Below are 25209 nucleotides of genomic sequence, written 5' to 3'. Positions count from 1 at the left end.
AAACTGTAGTTGCATTATTTGTGAGGACTATTTGACTATTATTTGCTCTTTTTTTTAATAGAACTACCATAGATGGGTGTCTTACAATTACACAGATTCACAGGTTCACAGAATATCAGGGATTGGAAGGGCCCTGGAAAGCTCATCCAGTGCAATCCCCCCATGGAGCAGGAACACCCAGATGAGGTTACACAGGAAGGTGTCCAGGCGGGTTGGAATGTCTGCACAGAAGGAGACTCCACAACCTCCCTGGGCAGCCTGGGCCGGGTTCTGCCACCCTCACTGGGAACAAGTGTCTTCTCATATTTAAGTGGAACCTCCTGTGTTCCAGTTTGCACCCACTGCCCCTTGTCCTATCACTGGTTGTCACCGAGAAGAGCCTGGCTCCATCCTCCTGACACTCACCCTTTATATATCTGTAAACATTAATGAGGTCACCCCTCAGTGTCCTCTTGTCCAGCTCCAGAGCCCCAGCTCCCTCAGCCTTTCCTCACACGGGAGATGCTCCACTCCCTTCAGCATCTTGGTGGCTGCGCTGGACTCTCTCCAGCAGTTCCCTGCCCTGCTGGAACTGAGGGGCCCAATTGTTTTGCTGGACATCTGTGTTTTCAGGCACTTGTGTAGACATTAAGAAGGCTGTAACATATGGGCCTCAGAACTACGGTTACCATCTTGGCTATAGTCTCTCAATACGGACTGGGCACAGACTAGATCCTTGCAAATATTAATTTTGAATAGGGAAGGATGTTAAACTTCAAGCTTGACATTCAAGAACCGTCTCCTACAAGGGAGTGTGTGGCAAATTTTGCAAAAGCGAGGGAAGGTATTATCCCCATAGTTTGGAAAGTCCATATTTCCTCCACAGATTGCTAAACATGAGCTACTGCTGGGGTGAAATATTATTGTTTGTGAACAAAGCTTAAGGATTACTATCCCAAGTATTTTGGGATTTGGGAGCATCTTTCTATGCTAACCATTAAGTTCTCTTAGAACTTCTCGATAACCTGGCTGAAGTTTTCAGCTCCCTCAGATTTTACCTGTATAGCAGGCAGTGGCAGTAACTTTAATGACGGGACAGAATCCAAAACCTTGCTTAGTTGCAGATAGAGTTCTGCAAGCTCTGTCTTGGGTTCCTTTGCTTCTACTTTGTCAAATTATCTGTCAACTTGGAATAAATTACTATTTTTACGCTGGCCAGTCTCAGATATTCTTTTTCACTCTTTTAGTAATGATTCTCAGTTCTTAGCAGAGTCATCTCTTTTCTCAGTCAATAGAAGCCACAGTACTGTTTCTTGTTATTAGGCTCTGTAGAGGAGGAAAAGGAAGTGGGAAAAGTTATAGTACCAAAATGTGTAGAGGTAATTATTTTGGATTGGATTATTTATCTCCTAAAGCAATTTGCCATTTTCTTTTAGAACTCGTCTGCATTGAAGATCAGATAACATTTTAAAATTATGAGTATCAGCAAGAGGCCTATAGCAAAATAAAAGCATGATAAAAAATGGAAGATAAAACTGTCAGGAGATATTCTGGTCTTAATGTTTGCATTGAAATGAAAATGCCAAACATCAGTGATAAGGCAAAGTAAATAGTAGAACTTCTGTGGACTCAGTCCTATCATGTGATCTGGATATTGTTTTAAAACAAGTTAATTATGATTATGATTAATTATGATGCTTTAAACAGGGGCAACAACAATCCTCTGGTGAAAGGCACCATTCTTACAGCAGGACAGGCAAGGATGGAGTATTTGTGTGTGATCTTTACATGCTGACATTGCTCATAGTCACCAAGTATAAAGATAAAAGCTGTAGAGATAATTGTGGAGGGCGAATTTAGAATTTAAATGAACTCAGATAAGTTGCCCAGAGAGGTCATGGTGTCTCTGTTCTTGGAAATATTTCAAACGCGGATGGGCCCAGTGCTGAGCTCTGTCTGTGCTGTGAGCAGGGGTTGGACTGCACGACCCCCAGGGGCCCTTTCCAGCCTCACTGGTGCTGTGTTCCTGTGAAGTGAAAGGTTGAAGACATTACTTAATCACAGAATCACAAAAAATGTTTAAGGAGCTATTCTGTAACCAAGTCTGACCTGTGGTACTGCAGGACAAGGAGGCTTTGAAACACACTGGGGTCTGTGGAAGGTGAATATACTGATCTTGCTTGCCAGCAACACCTGCTGAGCAGGAGCTTGCAGTGTGCAAGGAATAAAGCATATCTTTAATGAACAGATTCAGCTGGTTTGATGGAATAAAAGGGAATACATCTTTCCTAAATATTTTTCATGAGGGAACTGGAAAGGGCTTGCTTAAAAAAATATCATGCACACAAACGCACACAGCGTAGGATCTGAGGGCTCTTATTTATACTTGACTTTTGCAGACTCCCACACTGGTGGTAATTTGCACCCAAGTATCTGTAGGCAAGATTTTAATCTAGGATCAAAAAAACAAACCAAAACCTAGTGACCTGAGTAATATCAACAGATGGAACCCAGCTGCTGACAAGAATTAGCCCCATGATAACTGTCATTATAGCATCACATCAGCGACTTTGACCAGTAGCTTCCCCAAAGAAAATACAGGTTTTGTACCTGGGTATCCTTTGCCTCTTTCATCCCTGCTCCTCTGCACACCAGAGGGATGCCACGTTTTGCTGGGTCAGAGGCCGTTGCTTGTTGCCATGAACATCTTGGGGTGCCTGGTTTTGCTGTTGGTTGACAAGGCAAAGACGCTGAGGCAGCTGCTTCTTGCTGACAGTACAAATTCAGTGATTATTCAGCCTGCATATTTCTACTAAGGATGATCAAACTACCAATTCCCTTACAAAGGAGGTATTTTCTCCTTCACTAGTTGCCAATGTGGTTTTGGTGAACCAAAATTCGAGTGTACGTTGCCTGGTGGGTCCCCAGAGGTGAACAAAACCAACCATCCCCAGAGTGCCTTTATCTTTCTCTTCTTTGCTGCCATTCAGATCTTTGTTTCCCTGCTCCTCACGCATTAACAAATGCTCAGCCTGCTTGTTTCTTATGCAGTTAAGCCTAAACTGCCAGGGAATTATGAAGATGAAGAACATACATGGATTACAGGTGTCTTGAGGGCCATATCTCTTTATCATTGGGGATACACTACACTGCCCTAATGGTAAAAAAGTCATTTAAAAAATACCAACCATCTCTCTTTGCTTTTCTAATGGTAAAACAGTGCTGTAGCTGACCTGTAGCGTATGATGTTTTTGACAGCAATCATTGTAATATTCCATGACCAGCCCTTTAACAAGTGGGTTTGCAACCGTTTCTGATTTTTAATATGATAAATCTTGTGTAACAGATGTGGCTTGATGGTGTGGCAGAGGGACTAGGAAATGTAGGGGTGTTCTTATTTAGACTTCTGTTTTGGTTTCACCTGACCACAGCCAAGAACAGCTCTGATGTCACTTGGTACATAGAATTGTCCTGGGCTGTCCATTGGTCATGAACACTGTGCAGAGCATTATATAGAGTGTAAAATGCTCATTAATCCGATTTGTAATGAGACGGAGAGTCAGGAACTTTGGGTATGCCTGTGCTACAGTCAGAGATGTGATCTCGTGTAAAAACACCCAGTAAAACTTTAAACTATTTGGGATACTGATTGCAAAATAAGTGCAGAAGAAACGACATCTTGTCAGGCTATACCAGACTTAAGACTAAAAAAGGCAGCTGATTTAGGTTTTAGGGCCAGTGGGAAGATAAGCAGATTAACACAGTAGTGCAAGATCTTGAATAATAGCACATCCAAAGTGACCTGATTTTCAGAGCTACGGGTCGTGATAGGGAGGTGAAGAGAATTTTCCAACTTCAAGAAAGTCAGGAACAGAATATGATTTACAGTGCTGCCCACTATGCTCCTCATTCTGTCCTCTGCTGACAGGACATCTCTCCAGCATTCATAATTTCTCTCTGTGTACATGAGAAATTCTATGTTTGAGGGTCTTTAAAAGCCAGAATCAATTCTAATCTGTCTTTTTCAGCATGTTTAAGTAAACCCTCTAGACAATCCCATCTTTTATCATATCCAAATTTTAATGCCGAGACTTGAATCCATGTGGTTTTAATAACTACAACATATTAACAATTGTTTAATCCTAAGCATTCCTTCTACTGCTGGTGCATTGCTTGTTGGAAAGAAAGCAGGGGCATCAGAACACTTCCAAAGCCTTAAGCATGCTGCTTCCCAACCAAGAGCATGCAAGTTTGTTATGGAAAAAGCTGTTGTTGTCCCTTCTCTCCATGCTTCATCTCTGCCTGTCTGTGGATGGATGTTCAGCACAGTTGGTGGGTAGTTGCACTCAGTCAAGTATGCATTGGAGACTTCAATTGCTTCTTTTAGGTAAAGCCCCCTCATTCTGTACTTCACAGTCACTGAACAGCAATAGAGAACTGAAGATGTAAAATTTAGTCCTTGAAAATGTGCTTTGCAGTCCTAGTTAACTATCTTATTGTCCAAATCTTCTTAATCCTTTCAAACTGCAGGAAAATAGAATCATTTTGGTTGGAAGAGACTCTTAAGATCATCGAGTCCAACCATAACCTAACTCTAGCACTAACCCTATAGCCCCGACTATATGTCTTTTAAACCCCTCCAGGGATGGTGACTCCACCACTGTCCTGGGCAGCCTGTTCCAATGCCCCACAGCCCTTTCTGTGAAGAAATTTTCCCAAATATCGAACTTGAACCTCCTCTGGTGCAACTTGAGGCCATTTCCTCTCGTCCTGTCACTTGTTAATTGGGGGAAGAGACCAACACCCTCCATGATCCAACCTGCTTTCAAGAACAAGAAATGATAGAGTCAATGAGTGTAATTTATCAAGAAGATAACACAGCATTAGGTGTTGAGCTGGCCATTGTGTGTACTGCAACTACATCATCCAACAAAAACAGAAAAGTGGTTGAGATAATGGTTAAATATCAGGTGCCTTCAGTGAAGTAATTTACATTAAACTGTGTAGGTTTACTTCAAGCCACATTACCTCCATTTGGGCAGGCAGACATAGACCAGATGGTGACTTTAGCCCAGCTGGAAGGTGGCAACTTGCTGAACCACTGAAACTTGGTGCTGTTGCAGAGCCTGCTGTAATTTGGACTGTGCTTCTCCTCACAGATGTTGAGACCTCAGTTAAAATCATCTGAGTGCCGAGACTCTGCCACCACTGGCACAGGCCAACTGTGAATCGGGAAGCATTGAGACCGGCCGCACATGCAAACTGCAGCAGGTGAGCGTCCTGTGGAGCATTACGTTACATGCCTAATTGCATCCTTCTTGAAGCAGCAACACTGAACAATGACACTGTTCAATGACATGAACTGGGGACAGAAGACACGGTACCCCCTGTGTCCTCTGCCCTGACAGCCCCTTTCTCTTCCCACCCACCTTTCTATATGTCAGAGGTCTTTGTGTTTGTCATCTATTGCAAATCAAACTTCTCCCTAAAGCACCACATTACCCTCATCTGACTGAAGTTGCCACTGGCAACAGTTGCCTCTATAAACTGATTGCACGGAATGATATTTGCTGTAGTTCTTCCAAAGAAACTTTATCTTGACAGAAGAAATTGAAGCGCCGGCAATGCTGTTAGCCATGTGAAACTGAGTCTGCCTCTGCTTTTTTATGGATGTATCATAACGTTGTGAGGGTTCTGTTCAGCCACCAGAAAATGTTCAGCAGGATCAGCTTCAACATTCAGTTTCTCTCTGTGACTCATTAAAGAAGAAAACCTGCCCTGGCTCACGCAGCCGGCTGGTGCTGTTGGGATGATGACAGTGCACAGGCATAAGATGCTCCAGAGCATTGTTATTGTGATGACATATGGGGGATTGTGTTAGTGATAGGGATTATTTTTATTTGTTTACTAGTAACACATAAGAATGTAAGGGTATTTATTGTTTTAGTTGTGCTTGCCACAAAGAATTCTACACTCATTTTGATAAACCAGAAGCAATCTTTTTAAATAACAGACTGGACCTGGATTTAAGGGGGGAAGAATCTGTAGTAAGCTTTATAATTCTTCAGGCATTGAGGAGAGACAAAAAAGCTTGCTAATCATTACAGTGGTTAGGTTTCATGGCACATAGTTGCTTGCTTTGGTTGGGATTTTTCATTTTGATGATATAAGCTTCCTTTTTAAGAAAAATTTCTCTCTAACTCAGCATATCCCATTGGGAGATTTCAGCCCCTTGCCTGGTCGATAACGTGATTGCGGATGTTTGCTCTTTTAAAACAGATTACTAAGGTGGCTGAATGTGATATTGAGATCTAGCAGATGTTATTAGGACTTGTTTTCCTGCAGATCTGGGATGGGAATTTTAGTTTAATCACTGCAGGTTAGAGTTATGAGGTTCAGATCAAATAATATGTATTTGCAATTATGTAGCTGGAGCCTCTTGAGAGATCTAAACTTTACCTCAGACTATTATTTGATAAATATGCTTTCCAGTTCTTAACTTCCCTTGCAGGATCCTTTTCTAAAGGAACTCGTGTGCTTTGCTGGCCCCAGGGGAGCTGCTGATTTATGCAGACATGAGGAGGGATCTGTGTAACCTTTCCAAGCCCTGCTCACCAGTGTAGGTGAAGCAACCTGATCTTTGGGATGAAATTTTTCCAGGCAAGCTTCCTCATTTTTTCCTCACCCACATGGCCTAATGGTTGGAACAGGGCTTCTGTTTACAGATATAGAGTTGGCAAGATCAGGTTCTGTATATCTTGGCCTTGTCATTATGCTGCGAGTGACCTACTAGCAGTTTTTATTGAGATGTCTGAACAAGTTCATATCCTATTGTGGAGAGAGCCAAGAAATGCAGAGCTAGTCAAAATCTTCACTTTCAGGAGCTCTTACCAAGGGATTTAAAATTATTTTACTTTAAAATGTTAATAAGTGAAATGGCCTGACAGTACCCATGGATGGTGATGTGCCCATTTGCCCGAATGGGGAGTAGATGCAGCATAAAATAACTTGCCTGGAGTCACTTAGTGGTAGACAGAAGTAGAAAAGAGATTGCCAAACTTCATTTTGTTATTTGCTCCCGTTGCGCTATGCAAATAAAGAACATGTCATTTACATACGATGAGGAGGGAGATCTGTCAAATTAGATTGCCTGAAAAGTGATTTAATTTAGAGCGCTCTTTGAACAGAAAGCAGTCCATTACTTATTGGTGCAGAGTTATTGTAGGAATGCTGTGTGTACACACACAAGGCTGCGATACACTGGCTGGCACAAGCCATGTGGCAGCCCACATGTGGTTATTCACGACTTCTCTGCAGTGCAGTCCCCATGCCGCGTGTCATCCTGCCATATTCTTTTTTCATGGCAGCTGTAGTAGATTTAGCCTGTTGTTATTTCTGGAATAAAGCTGAGAGAGCTGATTGGTTTTGTTTCTTTCCCTTTGGTACGCGGAAGGATGCTCTAACTCTTCAATTAGGTTACACCTGAGCAGAATTATAAATGTTTAAAAATCCCTGAAGAAAATCACTGTCCCCATATCTGAAATTAGCACCTCTAGAGATGAAGAATGTATAATGAGCAACACCCGCAGCTTCAATAAAATTCAAGGCCATTTTCTTTGCATAACAACAGCGAGAGTGCAAAATCCTCCCTGCTGACCAGTGGGGACAGAGAGAGAGACCTCCCGCTGCATTTCTTATGTCTGGGAAGAAGCGAAGAGCACCATGTATTCTTCAGGTTGGGAGCTCTATAATTCTATTAGCATTTTAGATGAACTCTGGAGCTTTTACAGATTTGCATTCCTGCATGCACACACTTGCACGTAAATGCTAAAATATCTTCTATTTTCAGCACTACAGAGCTAACCTCTGGTAAGGAAAGCACCAGGGAACAGAGACACCACTTAGAACAGATTAAATTCCAGCCACAAAGAAACATCATTTGGATTTTTCTTGCAGGAGACACTATGCTCTGTTTCTTCAAGCCCCAGAGTATGAATAAAACTTGAATTATTGAGGCAAATAGCTTGGGGAGTTTCAAATAAGGATTAGACAATTATATGAATAAGAATAGGTAGGATAAAAAGAGAAGGGCTGTCAAGTTGCCTGCATCTGCTTATAAATTCATCACCTGTGTACAAGTAAGGTAGAAATCCCAAAAGCGTTGCCATCGGGAGCAGATCTCTGCCGCTGCAGCACTATCTCTTGCAGCAGTGCCTTTGGGTGTATTTCTAGGTTGCTAACTAGAGACATTTTAAAGAGACCTTGTATTTCAGGAGGTGGTTGTTTTGCCCTTTCCGACACCCAGATTCCTTTATTATGTGAAGACGTGGTGCCTTAAATAGCTAAATGCCTTTGAACATGTGTTTCTTATGAAACAATAAGTATATAGCTCATCATCCGGGATGGGTCTGAGCTCAGAATAGATTATTCTTACTCTCATATATATATTAATTATTCCATAGCACCGAAGAGAAAGAGAACCTGGACCCCTTCAGTCTTAGCACTGTACAAGTGTTATTAATACATGTCTATAAAATCTGGGGGAAGAGTTTCATCATTAGGTTTCTCTTTATCTTTAGGCTTCTCCTAAGTGCCTAACTTAGTGAAATATCTGGCTGCTGTTCTGAGGTGGGCAAAGAATAAGCAAATCTCTGAGGGCTACTCAGCAAAAGCATCACTTGGATGTCTTAGATCACCTTCTAGAGTTTTCTCTGTCTTTGTGCTGACTCTAGAGAAAACTGAAGCAGACTGGATAACTAATGGATGCACAGGCTTAGCTGGCTCTGCCTGTTTAAACACTTCCACTTCTGTCGTGCCTGGTTGCCTCTTCCCGGCTCTGCTCTACCCCTTGTTGTGCCAGCCCAGCTCTTGGGGACCACGCTGGAATATGTCTCAGTGTCTTTGTAGGATGTTACCCAGATACGCCAGGTGTCACGCGGTTCTGTTTTCCTTTCCAAAGCGACAGCTTATATTGAAATAAATCTGTCGCTTTCTGGACATTTTATGGATGTCAGCGGTGTGCCCACTGATCCTTAGAATGCAAAAATAGTCTCCTTCTTCCTAAAATGGTGATACTTTCCCAATAAACTGGGGATACATTTCCATTAGATTATGTCATTCTAGGATTTGTGACACATAGATCAACAATTTTGATTCTTTCCGGTAGAAAGAAGCGATGGACATACACACTCCAGTGAGAATGACATTGTTCCTCCTGTGTTTTGTGAAATGGCAGTTACTGAGAGGATAAACCCAGAAGAATGGCTCTAGATACATCTTTATATAAATTATCAACAAAGACTTTCACTCTCATTCTTTCATAGACCATTTCATAGACCATTGACCAAAATTCCCATGCAACCAACTTTTAATATAAAAGAAAGATTTTCTCCTAGGCAAGGGGAAAAGAAATGAAAATATTATTTGCTTGGACAGATCATCTGGAGCAGGGAAATCAGTTGGGATTGTTTATTCAGCAGAAGAAGCAGGGAAACTGATGACAAAAAATTACTTATAACCCAGGAGACATATTATACCCTGTTTGGCAAAATGCTTTTCATACATCTGGGACCTCTGTTTATATTTTTTTGTGATTGTGATACTGAAATAAATGTGTTTTCCTTTGTAATAGCCAGCTCAGTTGTTATCGCCTAGGGAGACTTCTGTGCGTATCAGGGTTGCTGGATGGGTATCTTTGCTCCTGAATACTTCTGTGATTGCAGCTGATTTATCTCTGAATAACTGATGCCAAGTGTCTCATTGATGAGTGCATCCTGTAGCAGTGAGATGGCTTTTCACCAGCTGGGACAGGTACTGCTGGAACTTTCCCTTCCCTTTAAAATCTTTTCAGAACTCATCACCACAAGCTGTTGTGACTGGTTAGCTTAGCAGCGCATTGATGTTTTTCTCCAGAATAAGCGTAGAGGAAAAGTGTAATATATGGTTAAATGAAATCATTTGCAGCAGCGCCTGTAGAAATGATCACTGAGCATGGAGGGAATTTCCACGCACGAGCTGTGATCAGCCAGAAGGTGCTCTACAGTCTTCTGTGGTCGCTTCTGTAAATATAGCCATGGAAAACCAGCAGTCTGTATTATTAGGCAGACACTGATGTGATCTTACTGCTTTCTACATCCCCATCATTTCTCAAATGAGAGGATGGTTCTATATAATGTCTTCAGTATTACCATGACATCCGTTAAGATTGTATCTGAGCAGAAGTGAATCATCATTCCTCATCACAGTTAAACCCCTTCCAGGGTTGTACTCGGGTGACATTAAGAAGTAATTTTAAACAAAAACATGTCACATAGTGTTTGGACACGAAGGAGATGGATGCAGAATAGTGAACAAGTGGGTATAGAGGCAGACTGTCTGTAGGTGACATTTGCCTGTGACATGGAGATTCAAATTCATCTGGAAAGTGCTGTGATTTCTTTAAAGGGAGTTTTAGATGTTCTGGTTTTTCATTTTGTCTTATGTTGGGTGGTTAAGCCACTGAATGTCTGTTGGCCTCCAACAGCTGCAGGCTGGACCTGGCAGCAGTGCTTTGGGTTTCAATAATAGAAAATAATTTTCAAATACTTTTATTTTCAAGAATATTTCTACCAAACAAGTGGTTGCATGCATTTTTAAGTGATCCAAGGCTTTTCACTTGGGTATAAAGTTGGAATTGTGGCATCATTGACTCTTTTTGAAACCGGTGTGATGCCTAGTCCAGTAACCTGAGACAACAGTGAGGAGCAGGTAAAGTGGGGGGGAACCAGGTTTGAGAAGCAAGAGGATGGAGGCAGAACCCCAGAGATGTCAGACAGCCGGGGCCTGTAGTGCCCTGGGTTGGATAAAGAAATCCAAGGGACATAGGACTAGTATCACAGCGCAGTAATATATTTAATATTTCTGGTATTATTTAGTGTGACAAAGATTTAGAATTGCAGGAATTTCTTGCAACAGTTTCTGCATACAGCAGCCCATGTTACCCTGCCATTTCAGAACTATCTTAGTGAGAGATACATATGTCATTCACGGGTAGCTGAAGAGCTGGCCTGTGAACTGAGAAACGAGTCTGTTTTCTTCACTGAAAAACACACAGGAGCAACAAAACAATCGTAATATGAGTTGCACACAGGAAACTAATTGGTAATGGGCTTTGCAATCCCTGGCTGCATCAGGCTGTCTTCGTACAGGCACAGAAAAGCATAACTTTTCCCTGAAATAATATTTTCACCAAGTCATCTGTTTTTATGCACAACATTCCTTTAACAAGGGATTCTTTGCCATAGTTTCATATTTATACAGTGTCGAGGGTTTTGGTTGTGGGGTGACAATAAAACCATGGCAGACGTATTGTTAACCCCCTTGTCCCCCTTCCCCCTTTTGCCCCTCCCTCTCCCCCTTCTCACTCAGCACAGGCGATCGGGAGGGAAAGAAGGACAGAGAGAAGAGAGTTGGAAAAATTAAAAATGTTTTACTAATGCTACTGATAAAATAGAGAAAATAATACAAAATATACAAAACCAATCTTGAAAGTCTCAGCAACTGCAGAGCCGGCACCCGAAGTTCTGGACTGGACTCTACAGCCAACCGGAGCTGGATTCAGTCTGTCACTGGCCTCAGTTCGCAGGGACGACTTGCAAGGTCCTCTCCTAATGTCGCCATAAGCAAAAGGGACAAGATCCTCGTGATCTCCCACTTTTATATTCACGTGAACGGGATATTATACTTCCTTGGTCAGTTTCTGGGTCACCTATTTCTTGTTGCCCTTCTCGCAAGAGCTGTATCCATTCATTATCAATAACTTCTCATTCCATTGCTGTGTTTACCAAAACATGTATCTGGTTCTCCAGGAAAATGCAGCTCATATGAAGCTTTAGCTGACAGGCAAATTCACTAAAAGAGAAACTTGTTTTTAACAAAACCAGGACATACAGAGAAAAAATTGCCTGTGCATGAAGTACTATCCTGATAGATGTAATTCTTAAAGAAGCCCCAAGGATGTTGACCATCCATCACCTTTCTGAAGTACTCCTCTAAGCTGATGATAGTCTGTGTGGCAACTGTTTTGTTGCCAGGTCTTGATTTTGTTAGATTATTTTGGTTTGATTCAGCTTTGTAAAAAACAGGACGAATTAATGGGATCTGTTTGAAGTTGCTGTCTAATAGCCAAGATGCAATTCTATGTTAACTTATTCTTGCAGAAGTCAGTGTTAAAGCCAAAGCACACCAACCTACCGCATATAAAACATTAATAGAATATTTAATTCATGTATTTGAGATGAACTGTGAGATAAACTTCAAATGAATATTATTATTAATTTGGGTGAATGCATATGTTTGTGCTTGCTCTCTTCTGGAGGGAATCAAAAGCATCTGTTTATTGTAATAGTTTCTAGTCTGTTTTCTGGATTCGCTTTTATATTGAATGCCTGGTTTTGTAAATGAAGCGATACAGAGAATGAGATCTGAAGACCGCTGGCATTCCAGGAGCTATACTAAGCAGTATATATACATACTGTCATTTCAAAACTAATTTGGGTACCTTGAAAACTATATCTTAATTTGAATGATGGAGAAAGAGATTATTTAAGAAGAGAATGCTGTAATCTGTAAAAAACTACTGGTTGGCATAGCAAATCCTGCCTGTTGTGTGACAGGAGAGATGCTGCACACCTGCTCCTCCCTTCCCCTCAGCAGCCACCTCCAGGGCACCTTCTCTGGTCCTCAATACAGATGGATACGTTTTTCCAAGTAACTATACCCTATTTCCACTTCTCCTATGTAAATTATAGTCTCCAAGGTGGCACAAGTTCATTAGATTTGAGAATTTTATCGGTAGAAATTCAAAGTTAGGTACCTGTGTCCCTGAGTTACAGCTTGTTAAAAGGCAGAGCTTCTGAGAAGTCTTATCTAAATCATTTGCCATCTTTGCTGGCTGGCAGAGATTCAACTCATATTTCATTAGAGATCCTGTTTCCAAACTGACCCAGCAAGTTTGTGAGGTGGCCACTTCTAATGCATGAACCTCATGAAGATCCTCTACTGTTTGAGTTCAGCAGACCCGGTTTGCTCTGCTGTACATTACTAAAGCTCTGACTCACTTGACTGCTAATGCTGAATCGATGCCTCCCAGCACATTATCGTGATGTGGAGATAGGTGAGATGATGTCTCTAAACAGTTGAAACGGCCTGAACACTCGTGCTCATGTTAGAGATCCTGTTATACTTGTTTCCATACAGCCCTTCACAACTACCACACCTGTTCTCTGTTAAGAATTCAGCCATCTGTCCTCAAAAGACTTTATTATTAATGTAAAAATAATTCCTCTGATTAGAAAGAAGCCCTTTGGTAGGATTATTGCTCTCTGTCTGACCTCACCAATAGAAAATATGAGTGGGATTCCATCAGATTTCCCCACAGATAAGCAGTGGGTTGTGATGTACTGGGTGGTCTGGATCCATTATCTAAGCGCCGTGTGATCTGGAGTGAAAATGTCTACAGAAAGTGTCAGAAATTACGGTCTTGGCAGAAACAGCTCTTTTAGTGAAAATGAAGCATAAATGTATTAAGTTGTGCAAGAGAATTCCCCAGGGTGTTGTGCTGAAGGTCTCGTGGGTGAAAAGCCCACTCACAAAGCAGGGTCACGTGCACTCTTGCATTTATTCTTCTTCTGCCCAGGGCACTATTAGTGTGTAAGTTTGCTGTGCTGGCTGGGCCACAGCATTTTTGCTTTTAGAAATCTGATCGTCGCTCCTTAATGACCACAGAAGAAAAATAAACTCCCACAAGTTCCAGTTCTACTCGCTGTATGGGTCTCTTACACAATTTATTCAGGGAATCCTCTGCAGAAACTCTTTGCCATTGGAAGAGCTTGGGTGGAAGCTCTGAGGTTTCATGAATTCCAGCTGTGCCTGTTGTCACTGCATACCAAATTGGGAATTCAATTGGTTTGGATTACAGTGCTTGCAAAAATTCTCATGATGATCAGATTTGTTCTTATTAAAATCAACAATGTAGTTTGTAAAGAATCATTCAAGGTTTCACTTGTAGGTCGCACGTTTATTTGATAGCTGAAGCCTGCAGTTCTACAAAGGAGTGAGTCTCGGTTTTGGCACTTTGTACCAGATCAAAAGCTCTGATGACACGCAGAACAAAGTGCTGAACTAGTGCAAACTCTCTGGTTCAAATCTGTTACAAAAATGTCGTGTAAGAACTTTGTCTCAGCAGATTTTATGACATATCAGGTATCATTTATCTTACAGAGCCAGCAGAAAGGCAACAGAAACCACAAAGGCTGTATAAATACCATAGCGTACGCTCTGGCTAGTTTAATAAAAATCGTGATCATATTGTCCTGCCTAATTCAATCAAATTTATACTGCCAGATTACCTAGTACTTCATGTGTCTGACTTTAAAGTCAAAGCACAGCCTCTGTGACTGGGTAATTTTGCCTGAATAAAGGAAATGTTGCCAGGAACGACCAGTAAGGGCCAAGTTCCATAAGCAATATCTGATTTGGGAAGCTCCCAGTTGCTCCTGCTCTAACTGTGGGTTTTTCAAGTCAGATCCCCCCAAAATCAGAAGCCTCAAATATTAATGGACTACCCTAGAAGAATTCAGCCTTAATCTTTCTGCTTTGATCTCCCGGTCTGTTAAACTAGTAATATAAATACTATGAACAGTTGTAACTGCAGTTGCTGCCATTTCCCCCGCATACAGGATTTGTCTCTTCCACCTGGCTACGTATATAGAAGATGAGCATAGAGCGAGGAAGAGGACAGAGATCTTTTAATTGAAGAGGAGCCTTTAAGGTCTTTCCCGGACTCATTAAAGGGAGCTGGTGAGCAGGTGCAGCTGTGATTCACAGAATCCCAGAATGTCAGGGGTTGGAAGGGACCTGGAAAGCTCATCCAGTGCAATCCCCCCATGGAGCAGGAACACCCAGATGAGGTTACACAGGAAGGTGTCCAGGCGGGTTGGAATATCTGCACAGAAGGAGACTCCACAACCTCCCTGGGCAGCCTGGGCCAGGCTCTGCCACCCTCACCGGGAAGAAGCTTCTTCTCAAATTTAAGTGGAACCTCCTGTGTTCCAGTTTGTACCCGTTACCCCTTGTCCTATCATTGGTTGTCACCGAGAAGAGCCTGGCTCCATCCTCCTGACACTTCCCCTTTCCATATTGATCCCCATGAATGAGTCACCCCTCAGTGTCCTCTTGTCCAGCTCCAGAGCCCCAGCTCCCTCAGCCTTTCCTCACACAGGAGATGCTCCACTCCCTTATTCATGGTCTGGCATAAGAGAAAACTGGTCATCCAAGAACATCGGGTTCCTTTTATAACATTTCCTTATCTTAAATATTGGCGGCTGCCTTTATTGGTACTCACGAAGAATTCTGCTCACCTTGCTGTACAGAAAATCTTGGCAGCCTGTGGTATTTATTGGAGAAGTGATGCATATTCTTCCCTACATCACTCCTTGCTCTCTCACCTTCCTCTTCATCACTGCAATTGCATGGCAGACATGAAAGATGTATCTTCAGGTAAAATATTAACTTCGTAGCGAGAGAATGTGAATGAAATACACAATGAAATTGAAAAAACATTGTATAACACAGTTCATTGAAAGTTATTCCTAAAACCATCCCCAAAGCAGACATGGTTTTGCTTTTATCTACAGATTATTTTTTAAAGACATGGAAATGAATATAGCTAGTTAATTTTTATATCTATGAGGCAAGAAGATTTCACTGGAAATAACATGAGTTAGTTTCTAAATCAGTATTTATCTTCATTAATCTCTAAGCCTCTGATATGACAGGATCACAGCAGCAGGAGATGGAAAGATTTTGGGATAGTTTTCCTAATGATTAGGTCAAGAGCTTATGCAAAGAGCCTCACCTTCTCCCAGTGGAAATGTGTCTGTAGTTTTTACATAATAGCGAGCTCAAGATCCTTACTGAAATGTGATATTCAAACGCAGGAGATGAGAGAACAGGAAGAAAACAAACAAGCAAGCAAACAACCTTCCAGTTGTGAGCCTGATTGCTGGGCAGACCTGACGGAGTGAAGAAGGGCTCTGCTACCCAGCACAGCACAGTTTATAGTTCGGCATCCCAAGGAAACAAGCCTCATGTCTTGTTTGCTGGTCAAGTGCCCTTTCCTAATCTTCCCAGGTACCTTTTGAATCCTTTGCTCAAATCAAACATATGTGATACAGGACCTGAAACCTCCAAGATGTGAAGTTCCTAACAAGCTCTGTGAAAACAGGTAGCCAGGTGGAAGGGACAAATGTTAATACTCCCACAGAGAGGTGGTTTATAGGACTCGCCCAGCATGACCTGCCACGGGACACTGAGCTGCAATGGATAGTCAAGGAAAGCTTCACTCATTTTTCACCTTATTAGACATCAGAGCACATAGACATGGGACAACTCCAGAGCAAGCCAAGCTTCATTAGTTTCTGCTGCTGACAGAACTGCTTATCGGTGGGTTTGTTATCCTGAGAGAAGAACTGTTACATTTTTCACACATACCATAGAGTTGCATCCTTAATGACTTGCATCCTTAATGGCTTGCATGAAGAAGCAAAACAAACAAAAGAATTTAAAATAATATCCGTATTGGAAGGGGAATAACATTTGTGGCCATTGTGGCCATTTTTAAATGAGCAGAACTCAGACAGGCTTTTGCAAAGGGGATCCTCTGAATTTAAATACGTGATGCAGAAAAAGCTCAAGTGTGCAGGTTACACTGCGAGTTGTCTGCATCATATATTCTGCTAAGCGCAGAACTGAATCCAAATTTCTCCAAGCCTCACAATGCATTTGGATCAGTTATCCTTTTGACTAAAGAGCCCAGAGAAATTAAGAAATTCAGCTGCAATCCATGAAAGTAATAAAGGGACATACATCTCTTTTCCTCTCTGCTTTATGCCAGACTTTTTCTGGCATTTCTATGTTATCCAAAATCATGATGCTGAGTGTCCTATCAAGCAATTCTATTCCCTTAAGAAGTCTGAGTAAGAAAACATCCTGTGCAGCTGTTCTAGAGCTTGATTTGTTCATAGAAGTAACTTACTGGTACAAACTGTATGTTTGTTGATAGAACTGCATCTATACTAGAAGCACATTGTCAGTTCATAGTAGCAGTGTGCTCGTATTTGCAAAACATTGCTGGAACAGACATTGCCTGAGCACATATGGGCCAGGGCCTGGTCCTGTACAGTGCCAGCTATAGGGAGGTCCTGGATCCACAACCAACTTTCTCAGGCTCTGACAGAGTAAATGTGAATAAACTGTAAAAACTGACCGGATTTCGAATGTCAGCATCCCAAGTGCCCAACAAACTCATTGACATCTCATTCCCCCCAAATTTTGCCTTGCAAATTAAAAAAGGACTAGCTAAACATACCATATTTTAATATATGCGTTCACAAGTCTCATACTGAGTCATGTCATTCACTCATTCATTTGTAAAAGCAATAGTCTTGATGCTTAGAACAAGAAGAGACTGAAATAACCAGCAGTTGAAAGAGAAGATAATCACAGACACCAGTGAGCTGGGGTTTGATCCTTGTCGTAAACCGGTATCAGGGAACAAGTCTCTAGCATGATCGACCTCTCCTGGGCCCCATCAATCCATTCCTGTTTCTGGGAAACAGGAGATGGCAGTCCCATTATACAAGAACTACATGAAAATCTTCTGTCAGTAAAACAGTGGCTGTAAAGGGCTTAAGAGAAGAAAAAAAAAAAACAGCAAAATCCGTGTGCCAAGCAACCTGAAAGCGTGCAGGCGTATATATAAGCAAGCAGGCACTATATGCTGTTCATGCTGTATTTCCTAGGAAAGGAAAAACATTTCCAGTTTCATTCTGCACCTGCACCCAGGACTGCCAAGCTGCGATCCTCTTCTATTCCTACTGAAGCAGCGGCTGCCTGATTTCTCAGCAACAGGGTTGAAATCTGAAGTCAGCAGCGGGGCTGGCTTGCCCTTGCGCACCGAAGGGAATGAAGCAAGCTGGCCGCATTTTGTGCCAGCTGAAACCTCCACAGTGCTCCTGCGCAAGAGAGTTTATTTAAGTTCAAAAAACCAGCAGAAAGTGTGCTGATAAGAGTGCTCATGTACTGCGTCTCTCAGGGGCCCTAGAGGGAAGGGGTAGCACATAAGGATCTGTTTTTTTTTTCCTAGGCATACACAGATTCACTGGCAACAAAAGATTGCAGCCTTCTCCCCTCTTCCATGCTTAGAATCATAAACTCATTTTGGTTGGAAAAGACCCTTAAGATCATTGAGTCCAACCATGACCTAACTCCCTAAAACCCTGATCTATGTGCCTTTTAAACCCCTCCAGGGATGGTGACTCCCGCACTGCCCTGGGCAGCCTGTTCCAATGCTCCACAGCCCTTTGGGGAAGAAATTGTTCCCCACATCCAACCTTAACCTCCCCTGGCACAACTTGAGGCCATTTCCTCTGCTCCTGGCGCTTGTTCCTGGGGAGCAGAGCCCGACCCCCCCTGGCTCCAAGCTCCTTTCAGGCAGTTCAGAGATCAGAAGGTCTCCCCTCAGCTCCTGTTCTCCAGCTGAACCCCCCAGGTCCCTCAGCTGCTCCCATCACGCTTGTGCTCCAGCCCCTCACCAGCTCTGTTCCCGTCTCTCAACTCACTCAGCACCTCAAGGGCTTTTCTGCAGTGAGGTTTGGTGCAGCAGCACATTCCCTCTCATGTCACACTGTGGCAGTGGCTGTGCAGGCACATCCATCCAGTCAGAACCCGAATTGCTGTGTTAAAAACATCCCGTTTCATTCTGCCCTGTGAGCCTCCCTCACCCTCATCCATCCCTGTCGAGACTCTGGGATTCCAACAGGCACTTCCCAGCATGTAGGGCTTTGTTTAGGCACTGTCCTTTCTACTATATTAAGATCTAATACAACATAAAGTGATGTTGTAAAGACAATCAAACCAGTTTCAAAGCATTAGAAGTATATAAAATTTTCCATGACAACTTTGATATTACTTTGTATCTACCTTCACTTTCTTGTAGGAAAGACCTAAGGAAACAGTGTAACTTCCGTGTAAGGAAACTTCTCCTTGCTTTGAGATTCCACAGAAATCTGTAGGTTTGATGGGCTTCTGCATTCTGATAATTTTTGATCCATTTGCTGGAATACCTGGCACTGAAGAATAGCAAATCAGTGTAGCTCTGCTTGAAGAACAGAAGGGGTTCTTGTTTCAGTTCAGGGTTGAATTGCCTTGATTGAAATGAACTGTTGCAGATCTTTGTGAAACTCTTGGTGTAAACATGAAAAAAACATACATCACCCATAACAGTCAACTGTGATTTTATATTTGAAAAACTGCAGCTATGCTGAATAAAGGCAACTCTGTCACTTAATGCAAAGCAAATATCGATCATTATTCTTAGCTAAAGAAATTCATTATGCTGTTAACACGAATACTGGACTTTTCCAAGTTATAGGGGGCGGATCGCTGGAGTCTCTTCACAGTACTGATGACACTCTGTGGCCTTGGAAGAGCTAAAGAGGCAAAAGATCTTGAGCAACTTTTCTGTACCTCAGTTTACCCCAACGGGAGACTGGTGATACTTCCCTGTTCAGAAAGGGGCATTGCTTTTAATTCAGTACTTTAAAAACCAGGGCTTTATATCCTGAGAAGTAAAAGCTCTTTTAAGTTGCTTTGGTTTTGTTTTCTAGTTAGTACAGAGTGGATTGATCAGTGCTATATATTGATTCAGTGAAAAAAAATAAAACAGGAATGTTGTGGAGACACAGTTATATGCAACATAGACACCTAGCATGCTTTAAACTAGTTTGGTTAAATCTGGACAAAACACGTTTTGTTTTATCCCAGACCAAACAGGAACAAATTTAAGCTAAAGAATATTAACCCTCCTGTTCAAACCATGTGCAGACAAGCCTGCAAGATACCACAAGGACATTATTCTGCAAGCCTTGTAAGCAGCTTTTGAGGGCTAAAGCTGACATCTTCACCTTTTCAGTTCTGAGCTCTTCTTTCTTCCTAAATCCAGAAAGAATACACCCAGAACAATTCAGATCACCTGTGTCATTACTGAGGATTAAGGAGTGAAGAGTGTAAATAATTTCTTAATGAGAAGTTGAGGGGAATGGGATGGGGGCATCATTAGGCAAACAAAGCAAAGCACCCAGTACAATAGGTGGTAAGTAGACTATTAGTCTTTGCTAAGTACTTTTGCTTTAGCTTGAACCAGAAAAAGCAGTTTAGGAGAGAAAAAAAGCAGGATTTAGCATGAACATATCCCATCTATCTAAAGATGTGCTAAACTCAGTAGCAAGGCTCCTCAAATCAGTAAAGGGATAGAATTTACATAGAAAATACTCTGTGCTTTTTCCTTAGTCGCCACATGAGTTGATCTGCTTTTAATGCAGATGCTAATGGAGAGCAAGGTAATCCGGGCTGACAATGGTGCCTGATGGAAGATATTAAGCAAATGGTTCTTTGAAAAACGTCTCTCAGAGCGCAACAAATGGGTTAGTTCTGGTGTTCTCGTGCAGTTTTGAAAAGAAATATCGAACCTTTGCAATATTTGGCCTGGCTTTGTTGCCGCGAACGTTACCTTTAACTGCATAGAAAATACCGTGATAGGGATCCAGAAAATCCTGTTGATCCCATCCTAGCTTTGCTGGTGAATGTCCACTCAGTTAAGCCCCTTTGCCTGTTTTGTTTTGCGTGGTTTTCAGTTGTGGGACATCCATAGGAAGGTGGGGAAAGGAAGGCACACTGACTGCAAGCAGCCTGCTAATCCTCTCCAGAGTGCAATTAACAAAACCATTTAGCTTTTCTGTTCCTTGCTTCTGATCAGCTTTTATTTCCTTGTCATTCTTTCGGGTTACACGTGAGCCCCTTGACCTTCTTCTGTTTTATGGTATCAAGAAGGCTATTTCTCTAGTTTCTCATTTAATTTAAAACCTTATCTTGAAGCTGCCTCCTGGAGCGCTTTCAATTCCTGTTGAGGTTGACAGGAGGTCTATATACACTACCTGACGGTCAGGTCACATATTCCTTTACCTCTCTAGTTCAGAAAAGCTACAGCAGCTAATAACGATGTTTTAATAAAGGAGAGACTGGCCGATAAAACCACCTCTTCTTTATTTCTAATGCTGGAATCTACTAAGCGTAAAATGTATCTTCCTAAAAGCATAAATGTGACATGAGTTGCTCTCTATTTCCCAGAACAAAGTGCACCAGGAAGGTTTTGTTCATTTATCTCTGAGCTGACTCGAGTTTTTGTCATGATGTACTATCAAATGGGACATTTAAGGAGATAAAATACTCCATTTTCTATGTTTTCTCCTAAGCCAACTGCAAACAACAGTTACTTTATAAAAAGGAAGCAATTTTCTAAGTGCCTTCAGCAATACGAGTTTGCAACCTAACTTTAAAAACCAGTATTCCAGCGGCCATACAGAGTATTGGCATAATTATCAATAAATCCCAGTGACCTTTCACTGACTGTAACAAGGACAATGATTTTCAGTTCAAGCCAGTATGTTTCTGGAAGCCTTAACTTACTTTTTTTTCAGTACTAAAAAAAGTATACAACACAAGCCTCAGTATTTTGAGGAAGCTTTTCCTTTTAGGATATTCTATTTTCATGCTTATATTCTTATTCCAATTTTAAGAGGAAGTGGCCAAGCAAACTGAAGTCACAGCCCTGGATCAGCTAAGTTCTGTGAAGCTTGTGATTCACGCCCATGAAGGTATAAGAAGTTACCCAAATATATTACCTTGCCCCTACAAACTAGGGCACTTACGTGCTTAGTATAAGCATTAGTGTAGGACACACTGCTCACCAGAATTAAGGTGTAACATTCTGAAGTAAAATATATATACAAAGTAGCAGAAGGTCATGCGTGTGTTTACAAAGTATATCAGTCCCATTAACTTACAAGAGAAGTCTCCAAGCATCTTTATTGTCCCAGTTTTCTGTTTGATAGGCAGTGCTAATATACAAAATGCTTTAGCATTTACTTCTTGTACACATAAGATTTTTAAGCCTTGGTCCCTGCTGCTAACACCTGTGGAGTCCTTTTAACGGGCTTTCACAGCATAATCAACTCAGGTTTCTGTGCTGTGAGGAGGTGTTAAAACACTCCAGCAGAGAGTAGTATATTTAGACAACTTCTTCCTATCAGTGTCCTGCTGGGAGGGGGGTGGCTGCAGTCAGGCATCTTAACAAGGAGTCACATTAGGAAAGCTTTTCCAACATATTCTCAGAAAACTGATTGGAGTCTGATTTTGTTCTTAACCTTACCCTGTAATTCTTCATCTATTGGAAGTGTCCAGTTACGTGAAGAAAGAAAAAAGACCACTAAGGCACTGGAAGAAAGGAAGCAACACATTGTTTTATTATCTTCCCCTAGTATCTGTACTAAACGTACATTTTAATGAAATTTGGGCTAGAAGTTGCTCCTTTAGCAGCACCACTAAACCAACAGTTCAGCAGGGGTAGGTGGGTCAGTGTTTTACCACCATGCATCAGTCAGCTGGTAGAAGTGTGTAGATTAAGCACAGTCTCCCTGTGTTTTACAGGCTGTCAAGTGTCCACAACTAATAACTCCATTAAGGTACCTCCGTGTCCTAAGTTGCTGAGAAGTGACACAGTTACAGAAGCCAAAAATCAAGTCCTCCAACATGTCCCCTATGAACGTGGTCTGGCAGCTTAAAGAGACTCATTTCTACAGTTGCAGTTGTTCCTTGAACGGGTATACAGGCCTCAGAATCTCTTGTCTTTTCAATAGCATTAAAATAGTACAAGTTAAAAAAATAAAAGTTCTAAAACATCACCTTCAGAGCTGTAAAAGCCAAAATTGATGCAGTTCCTAATAGCATCAAACACTTGAAAGTCGCCGTTTCAGTCCTGCAGAACTTCTGATAGTGTCAGGCTGTATGCTGATGTGGTGTCACCTCCTCAAACATGAGCTCCTGAGTACAGCATTTGGTCACCCTGTGTTACCCCAAGAGGAGATGCATTGGCACTGTGTTCATAAATTGTTCTTTTAAGGAATGATGCTGGAGCCATTATCACAGTATGATCAGTTGGTATTCTGTGGTTAGTGTGTGAAGGGTGCAAGAGTTGCCTGCTGGTAGGTGGAGGACCTAAAAACCGAGCATCATCGGCCAACCCAATAATAGGAAGAGATGGAGCTAGAGTCACGCAGATGTTGCTGGTCTGAGGACCACTGCTCAGGGAGTTTCTTGTGGCAGAACTGGAACTGGAGAGGCGAGAAGGAAGATCAGGTTCTAGTAGCCAAGTCTGGCCAGGCGCAAGTCCACTTTGCTGCCCCTCATCCTGGGATTTTAAGCACTTGCAGCAGCAAATTCCAACGCAGGCACCACCGACAACAAATGTCACAAATACAGACCCAACAAGAAGAAACGGCAGGTACACGGGCACTGAAAATGTAAGAGTGACATTAGCCAACTGTTCATTCATGGGTTATTCTAATTTCTATTGTGGGCTTCATTCCTTAAGGCACGCACGCACCTGGGAGCAGGCCAGAGTCCTTTTATTCTCAACCCTCTCTTTTTGCAGCAAGAATATTAGAAACTGGCAACTGCTATGGCAGGCACAATTTTAAAAGTACAGAGGGTCGGGTCAGTCAGTCCTGTAGCATCTGCCATGAATATCCATGCAAGAGCTGATCAGTACTCGAATGTCACAGCTTGTGCATTAACTAGAAATTTAGATTTATAAGTTTTACAGTTAGTACCTAAACTGTTGTCAGGTTGCCTATGGGTTTGAGGGCCACAAGCATTTTTACAAGGCAGAACTTAGGTTAAATGCATTACTTAAGAGTCATCCACGTGCGTTAATGGAATGTTAGCAACACATGTTTCACCGGGGATATAGACATCAGAGGTGTTATCAGATCACTTTGTTAGTAACTCAAGAGGTTTTTCTAAGAGTAGGACTGACTTTTGAGTGAGGCCCCAAGTAATTCCCTCTTCCCAGTTCAGGGAACTGGGTGGCTCTGGCCCATGTGACCACCAAACCGAGCACTGTGTCCTTCCTGCTGCAAAGGTGACAGCTTGGAGCTCCAAAGGGCAGAGAAACAGAGGAAGGATCCGGCCGGTGCTACCAAGGGAAGGCTGCTCCAGGGGTTGCAAAGAAGAAAGCACATCTGATATGCACACCCCCCGCCCCCCATCTGCTAGAAGCATGGGACGCTTACCTGGCGCTGCAGGCCCGGGGCTGGGCTGCTCATGGTCACCAGGGCACCGGCCCTGGTCCAGCCGGGCCTCTCTGGACGAGCAGCAGTAGCGCAAGCTGCAGGTCCCACAGCACAGGGTGGCCTCCGGGCCATCGTAGCGCTCAGGGCACTGGAAGCCGCGATGCCAGCGCTGCGGGCTGCCCGCCCAGCCGTGGCAGAACTCCCCCGCCTGCCCCGCGCTGCCCGGCACGGCCAGCAGCAGCACCAGGGCACACAGAGCCCCCCGTGCCATGGTGGGTCACACAGACTCTCACCTCTTACCAACTTGGCCCACACTGCCCCTTTTTTGTCACCCCTGCTTCTTATTTCAGAGGCACGGCACACAGCATCACAGCAGTTGCAGAGGTGATGCTCCCAACCCACCAGCTGCCCACCAAGGCACTCCCTGAGCTCCTCTTTCAGGAACTTTTATCTCTTGACCTGCCCCTAATCCCCTCTCTTTACAGCAACAAAGAAACACCCACTAATTGAAAACCATTTGCAGCTACTCCAGCTCCACCTTCCTCATTTCTCTCCTTCCTTCCCCCAGGGAGCAGTGGCTGGTTCCTGCTGGAGGTGACATATCTCATACTGGTGCTTGGGCTTTTGGACTGGACCTGGGGACTGAGCTGGGGACAACACGTGAGAAATGAAATTTCCAGAGCAGAAGGAAAACACAAGGATAACCAGCTTCTAGTGGGCTCTAAAGTGTAACTTGTAGAAACTAGTATCGAGGTAATTTTTGCCTTGTTTAGCATGGATAATGCATTACATAAATACAAAGAAGAAGATTTAAATCTGCAAACATAGGGAAAAATAATTTTTTAATGGGCTTTTTGGCAAACATGGTTAAGGAGATCCCTGCATTCAGAAATGGTAAATGAAATCTCTGTTCAGAGGCCTTTCCAAATGCTGCGCAGCGCATTGAAGTAGGCATTTGCCCTGCTCTGTTTTGGCTCTCCAAGTGTATGGTTGGCTGACTGTG

General features: G+C 42.6%; 1 protein-coding gene across 1 annotated transcript in view; it reads right to left on the bottom strand.

Moving 5' to 3' along the window:
- Positions 1-24477, bottom strand: part of LOC308045453 (protein shisa-1-like) — a gene marked incomplete at both ends in the record, with an annotated part of 35994 nt that extends 11517 nt beyond the window's left edge. The window contains 2 exons of the mRNA XM_080352739.1: positions 23189-23427; positions 24207-24477. Coding sequence (XP_080208865.1) covers positions 23189-23427; positions 24207-24477 — 510 coding nt within the window. The remainder of the gene's footprint in view (positions 1-23188; positions 23428-24206) is intronic.
- Positions 24478-25209: the final 732 nt, after the last annotated feature.

Source organism: Nesoenas mayeri (assembly GCF_963082525.1).
Source record: "Nesoenas mayeri genome assembly, chromosome: 13".
Lineage (NCBI taxonomy): Eukaryota > Metazoa > Chordata > Aves > Columbiformes > Columbidae > Nesoenas > Nesoenas mayeri.
This window is presented reverse-complemented; position numbering and strand designations above follow the sequence as displayed.